General features: G+C 34.3%; 1 protein-coding gene and 1 non-coding gene across 2 annotated transcripts in view; both read left to right on the plus strand.

Moving 5' to 3' along the window:
* Smp_134570 (hypothetical protein) overlaps positions 1-7,344 on the plus strand; it is a gene marked incomplete at both ends in the record, with an annotated part of 66,533 nt that overhangs the window by 17,996 nt on the left and 41,193 nt on the right. The window contains 5 exons of the mRNA XM_018798729.1: positions 112-285; positions 1,429-1,497; positions 4,861-5,073; positions 6,287-6,509; positions 7,007-7,257. Of these exons, the coding sequence (XP_018653642.1) occupies positions 112-285; positions 1,429-1,497; positions 4,861-5,073; positions 6,287-6,509; positions 7,007-7,257 (930 nt within the window). The remainder of the gene's footprint in view (positions 1-111; positions 286-1,428; positions 1,498-4,860; positions 5,074-6,286; positions 6,510-7,006; positions 7,258-7,344) is intronic.
* On the plus strand, positions 4,649-4,715 carry Smp_tRNA_02252_Pseudo_TTG.1.1. The gene has a single exon. It is a non-coding gene (tRNA).

Here is a 7,344-nt window from a genome sequence, read left to right on the forward strand (position 1 = left end):
TTCCTTGGTGGTCCAGGTTCAATTGACTCACACTTTCAACAATCAAATAGTAGTTAATCCATACAAGATATTCTCTTATTGAATGTTCCTTTTTTTAATTTCCAACTCTAGGAGGAATTACGTGTAGCCAAAGAAGTTGGTGTACGTTTAAATAATGAATTAGATTTATTAGACGAGAAACGTGTTTATTATGAAGAAGAAAATCGTCAACTCAATGAAGAATTACAAACATCACAAAATAAACGAATTGCTGTGGAAAATGAATTAGGAAGACTTAAACTTGAGGTAAGTTTATTTTTCAAAGAACGTTATCAAACATTCATTTTATGCAATAAACCTCGAAGCACTGGACGGCTGTTTCATCCGAATATGAGACTCCGCAGCACTGCTCAACTACGATCTCGCTCGCAAGACTCGAAATCAAAACCTATCGGTTTCGCAATTACGTGGATTGGTTAAGGTTAGACATTCATACCATCGTATGTTAGCTCAGTGATTTAGAGACTAAGCGTTCGTGCGTGAGACCAAAGGTCCTGGATTTGGATCTCGAGTGCGAGATCATGGGTGCGCACTGCGATGATGAGTCCTATACAACAATGAAACGGCCATTCAGTGCTTCTAGGTTTTCCATGATGGTTTAGTATTATTCTTCTTTATAAACTAATTGAACCTTTAAAAATATTATATAATTTACTATGATTAATGTAGATATCATTTAATGAGTAGTTAGTAAATAAATAAATCAATCCTGTTTTTACAGTCTTGTTCTCTTCCTTACATCCACTAAACCATCTCATCCTACTGTTACTAGTAACATGTATTAGCGTAGTGAATGAAAACACGGATGGGAACAAACGAATTTATCTAACTACAAATTACAAACTAGCTTACTAAAATTTGATAACCATACAATAAATAGTCAATTTGCAAAATATTAATCAATGGACTCAATCTTGACCATCCCTTCTGTAAATATCAGTTCATCGTCTCCGATTATTATTATCCAAGCATTTTCACAACGATCGCGTTTCGTCCCCAATCTTTCCTTATCGATCCTCTACTGAAATACATTCAATGCCCGATCATCGTCTTATATACTACTTATGTGGATATCAGTAACCCACACCATAGTAGTATTCCATAGCTATAGCAAACAATCATCTTACGAAAAAAAGATCAACATTTGGTTTTGAATTATAATCTAAAACAAATTGATCTTATTTCAAGACATTAAAATATTTTACTAAAAAAAGAAAGGAAAAAAAAGAGAAAAAAATCCTTAAAAAGTCATAAAAACATAAAGATCGATTGGTGAAAAATGACGTTAAATATACCTTTCTATTTAATGCTGTTGTTGTTGCTATGGTCGTTGTTGTTGTTGTTGTTGTTCTTATTTTACTCTATTTTTTCTTTATTTTGTGTTATTAGTTTGATAAATTGAAAAATGAAAAAGGTGTCATTGACAAAGGACCATTACAAGTGATGGATAAAAATAGAGTATGTAATATTTTAGTTCCTAATTTTTTTTAGTTTAATTTCTATTTTTTGCATTTTACTAAAGGTTACTGTTTTAGGAAAGTTTGTATTTTCTTTTTTTAAGTTTTACTTTGTTAACTTCAAGATGTTAGTTATGCAAAATGTTACCTACTTACTCACTCCTGTTACCCCTGGTTGAGGAGCACAGGTTATCCATCAGCTAGCTCCAACCGATTCTGTTTCATATAATCCATTGCATTTGTTTCCAGTTGTTATTCATCCTTGTTATAAACGGTAGTATACTTGTTATAACGCTAGGGTTTCTTGTTACAACAGTCCTTTCAGCTTTTACACGTATGTGGGACGTTAATTTATCTTAGACGAATGTTTACACTAGATTCCCTCCCAGTGTCTATTCTACAGAACTTCAATACAACTCGGATCAATAGCTTGACTAGAACGTCAATATATTTCCACACCAAAATCCGACACAATCCAACAACAAGAACAGTTAGTCAATAATAATCAGGATAGGGAAATATATAACACATATAACACCTGTCACATTATCTACATGTCTGACTCAATGAAACAACCATTCATTATCATTCTCGCCCACATATCAATCCTTCTGATGTCTGCTTTCAATTCCCTGAGGAACGTGTTTTTTGGTCTTCCTCTTTTGTGTTTTTCCATTCAGGATTCCAAGTTAGGGCTTGCTTTACAATCCAGTTTGATGATTTCTGCAATGCTTGTTGTATCTACCTTCAGTGTCTTTTCCTAATTTCCTAATTAACTGAAAGTTGGTTTATTCTCACCTAAAGTTCGTTGTTGCTAATGGTATCTGGTCAATGGATAGTGAATATCCTGGGTAGAAAATCGTTTTTTAAATACTTGTACACTTTTGATGATGATTGTACTAGTTCTCGACGTTTCAGCTCCGTACAATAGAACTACCTTGACTTCTGTATTGAAGATTGTGAATTTGATATTAGTTGACAGTTATTTTGAGTTGTATATTTTCTCCGCCTGTAGCTCTTCTAGGGTTACTGGTGGTCCAAAACACGAGTAAAGGGGGGGATTGGGCATGGGGTCAGCAACCTCATCACGTGGATAACTTATTAGTATTTTATGAATTATCCATTAAGATTTTTCCAACAATAATTTCTATCTGTAATCTTCGGGTTCAAACGATGAGTGATGTTAATCGATTCGATCAATTATATTATCGTATCAGCTATTCGTAGACTATGTGTGAACAGTTTAAACAACTGAAATCAAAGATATTTGAGTCGGTAAACGTAACAAAAAGTTAATCAGTAGATATTTACAGAATAGTCTACTGATTTTAAGCCCTCTTAACAAAACTGCAAGTCACTAGTTCTAAAATATTTACTTCTTTTCAACTAATAACATTTTAGTTCATTACACTAACATATATCTCATTATTGCGAATGTATTGCAGTAAATTTTAATGGACAAATTTAAATAGAAATATTGCTCGCATCTCCTGGGATCATCGGGTAAGTATTAGTGAGGTTAGACACAGGGTATTAGGGAATGATGGTAAATCAGTTAATGAGGTTATGAATCTTCATCAACTGAGATGGTTGATCCACATGTTACGTATGCCTGAACATCGATTACCACGACACTCAATGCTGGCTAGTATTGGGGATGACTGGAAGAGAGTGAGGGGCGGCCAAACCAAAGCGTGACATCAATGCTTGAATTCACTAAATTCTAGTCTGAGCCATGTTGATGGATGCAGACTACTTGGTTGAGGTTCGTGTGAATTTTGTAACCAATGGTTGAAGACTGTATGTGACATAGCTCAGAATCGATCACAATGACGTAGATGTATACGCTCTCTGTCTTCTCTTGAACTATGAGATTAAAATTGCCTGATATCTTTCCTTCTACTGACTAATTATTTCTTCCTTTACTACATCCTTATAAACAATCTATCTTTTATATATTACTACCATTGAAGTAACTACTTTTATGAATTGCGTGTCCATCTTGTGCTAATGAGGTGTGGCAACTTGGACTGATGCCTGATCCTACGTTGAAGCTGAATCATTGACTAATTTAGGTATAAAGGCTGATGCATTGTAGATTGAATGGTTCAAAGTAATGATTAGTTTGTAGGTTTGTAATATTTTGATTAAACAAACTAAAGTGTTATAACAGTCCGTTTACTCTTCACACATATGGGGGACATTAATTTACCTTGGACGATTATCTGCACTAGATTCCACTCCCCGCGTCTATTCTACAGGACTTTAACACAACTCAGATCAAGAACACGTGTTTAGCCTGACTAGAATGTAAATATATTTCTCCATCAAAACCCGACGCAATCCAACAACAAATGCACAATCAATCAATAATAATAAATAATAAGGATAGGGGAATATATATCATCTAACACCTGTTACACTATCTACATGTCTGATCAAGCAAAGCAACCAATCATTACTATTCTCGACCACACATGATAAAGATATCATGCTTGCATATGATTTAAAATATCTTAAATATGATTTCATGGATGATCACTGCTGAAGACTAATAAACTAAGTCAAAACACCGGTTCTCTGCTATATAGTGGTTTCTAATTATTCTTCATCTGATGTCAGTCAAAAATGAAAGATATATTTAAATGTATGAAGAAATTGTTAGTAATATTACCAAGCGAATATCTAGCAGTACGTGTTAAGTCTTATTCGGATCTTGTCAGTTTCATTTCAGTATTAACATTCCTATTAATACTTGAACTCAGTGCCTTTCAGCTTAAAATATCAACCTGTCATATACTTAGCCACTGAATTCCTGAATAGGTAAATATTTATTCAACGGATATTGAACTGCCAGCACAAGGTTCTGATTGTAACTTTTTACTTAGTATTAATTTGGGGCAGTCCGTTTAGGGTGATCAGTCTTCGGTCCTGAGTGTCAACAATAGGAAATTATGAAACATAATTATTAGTAAGCAAAGATGGACAGTGGCTAGCAGTGGAATCCAGGACGCGCTTTTCGTCCTATTTGGGACATGTCAGCTTGATGTACCTACATCTCAAAGTTGATGTTCACTGTGGGAAGATTCAAACAAACGATACAAAGTGAATTTAAACTTCATCCCATCGCACAACCAAATGTCTATCAAGACTCAGTAGCTGAGTGGATAACGTGATGGCGTTTGAAGCGAAAGGTACTGGGTTCGAGTCTCAGAGTGAACATGAACTCTGAGATGCAGGTACATCGATCTGACGAGTCCCAAATAGGACGAAACGCGCGTCAAACTGGATTCCATGAACTGATCCATGAATAAATTGGATTTCCTTCTATTTATTTACGATAATCACGTTTTTGTTTGTTTAGTCTAGACAAGGTGTTTCATTGTCACGTGAAGAATCATTTGAAGAACAACAAATAGTACGTGATTTAGAAGCAGCTAAAGAACGTGAAACTGATTTATCCGAACAATTACGATTTGCTGAAGAAGAAATACGAAAAGTGAAAAGACGATTAAAAGAATCACAAGCAGAAAATGATATATTATCCAAAAAAATGGGAAAAATCGTTTCATTACAAGTAAGGATTTTGATATTACATCATTATGAATGTTGAAGACTATCTATATGGGACGTCTTGCTTGATCTAGATGCCATTCTAGTTAGAAGTAGTCAGTGAGCTGCAGCGATAATCTTAATGTAATTTATAATTCCCTTGAGTTTTGAGCACATATTATTCAGTATTGGTTAGAGATACTATTACTGGACTATTTGGGTTAGGAACAACGTTTTCAAAGCATGACATCTGTAAACTAATTGACCACGTCCATTTGTTGATGTTCACAGAACCCTATTGATCAATACTATTGAAAAACGTTTTCGATTAGAATGTAAAGGTTTACTCATGAGTCGCTTAACGTTCAAATGTGACTACCTAACTTATAAAGTTCAGACATGTTAAACATAAAACATTTATCATTCATCATATATCACAAGTTGATTGAAGTTATAATTGTACAATTAGTATCTGATTTGGTCATCTTTATGTTTAAGTCGTTTACAGTGACATCTAAAGATCCTAGGTTTAATCTCTCATGTAGAATCTCAGAATTATCAAATGCTTCCCGGTTCTCAATAATATGTCAATCTGTAAGCTGTAAAAAACAACTCATTATTTGATCATCCAGTCTCATCTCAGTTACATAAAGAAGATATTTTTTTATCATTGAAATCATGAGTCAATTGAGGCTACACCATCATAGAAAACCCAGATTCACTGGATGGCCGTTTCATCCTATTTTGGGACTCCTCAACAGTGCGCATCCACGATCCCGCCTCACAATATTCAAACCCAAGACCTTTGGTCTCGCCCGCGAACGCTTAACCTCTAGACCACTGAGCTGGTCGGCATCCAACAGTGTTAATGTCTAACTTCAACCAATCCACAAAGTTGAGCAACCATTCACCAATATCTTCAGTGATTTGATATCTCACAACAGACCTGGTTAAACTCGCCCTGGTCACTTTTTCTCACTAGAACTCCAGGAAATATATCCTGAAGTCAGGAGTGTCACAATAGGATGAAACGGTCGTCCAGTGCTTTTAGGTTTTCCATGATGATCTAGCTTCAATCGACTCATGATTTCGACTATGAAAAAACTGAAAAAATCCCTTCAGATATATTTTTATTTACGTAGTAGATGAATCATTAGTTGTCAACTACATAAATTAGTCTTATCTTTTAAAGTACCTTGTTATCATTATTCTGTTAATGATCAACCTTTCCTTATTAGTCACGTGAAAATCGATTAACTGGAAATACTGAAGATCAACAAATTGTATCATCAACTACTACACCTTGTAATAATGTTAATTCCACCGGTAATTTGGAACAAACTAAAACTTTATTACCTGGAGTAACTGAACGAATGAAAAATAAAATCAATACAGAAAATGATCATCGATCAATCACAATGACAAATCGTTTATTACAAAATACTACCAATATTGAATCAAGTTAGTTCAATTAAATTTATGTAATATTCACATAGATGATTTCTTATTAAAATAATGGTTGAAACGGGATTCGAACTTAAGACCTAATATTAAATTGTAAGCAAAGATGGATAGTGACTAGCAGTGGAATCCAGTTTGACGTATATTTTGTCTTATCTCGAACTCGTCAGATGGATGTTCTCTCCCCTCTTTCCCTCCACGCCGCTCTTCCGTTCTCCCCCGTTCCTTTCTTTTTAACCCCCTTCGCGTTCTCCACTAAGCTACTGAGTCCTGATAGCCACTTGCTTGTGCATTATTTATTTAATTATTTTTCTGGTTAGCGTTTTTTTCGTGAGTTAGTTTTCTACAGGATAGGATTGCTAACCCCATGCCCAACCTTCCTCCTTTATTCAGGTTTGGGATCGGTGGTAACCTCAGAGGGGCTCCAGACGGTTGGTTTTTATTAAATGATGTATTGCTTCTGTAACTAATATGTATCCATTTATATTTCACTACAGATAATGATGAATCCAATTCTCAAATTATTCAAAAATCCCTAACAGATTCAACATTGAATAATGAATATAAAGAAAAATTTGAATTGGCGCTTAAAGAAAATGATAAATTAAAATTAAAATTACACGATAATGATAAACAATTAAAACAAATTTTACGTGATTTACGTGTATTAAATAATTTTGAAAAATCTGATAATTGGTTTGAAAAATATAATGAACTATATGAAACAATGAAAGATCAAGAAAAGGAAGTAAGTGTGTAGGTGTGTGTGTGTTTATTTGAAGTAATTCTGTATGTTGATTGATTGAATCTTCCAATTGATGTATTAGGACTGCAG

This window comes from Schistosoma mansoni, chromosome 7 (assembly GCF_000237925.1).
Source record: "Schistosoma mansoni strain Puerto Rico chromosome 7, complete genome".
Taxonomy (NCBI): domain Eukaryota; kingdom Metazoa; phylum Platyhelminthes; class Trematoda; order Strigeidida; family Schistosomatidae; genus Schistosoma; species Schistosoma mansoni.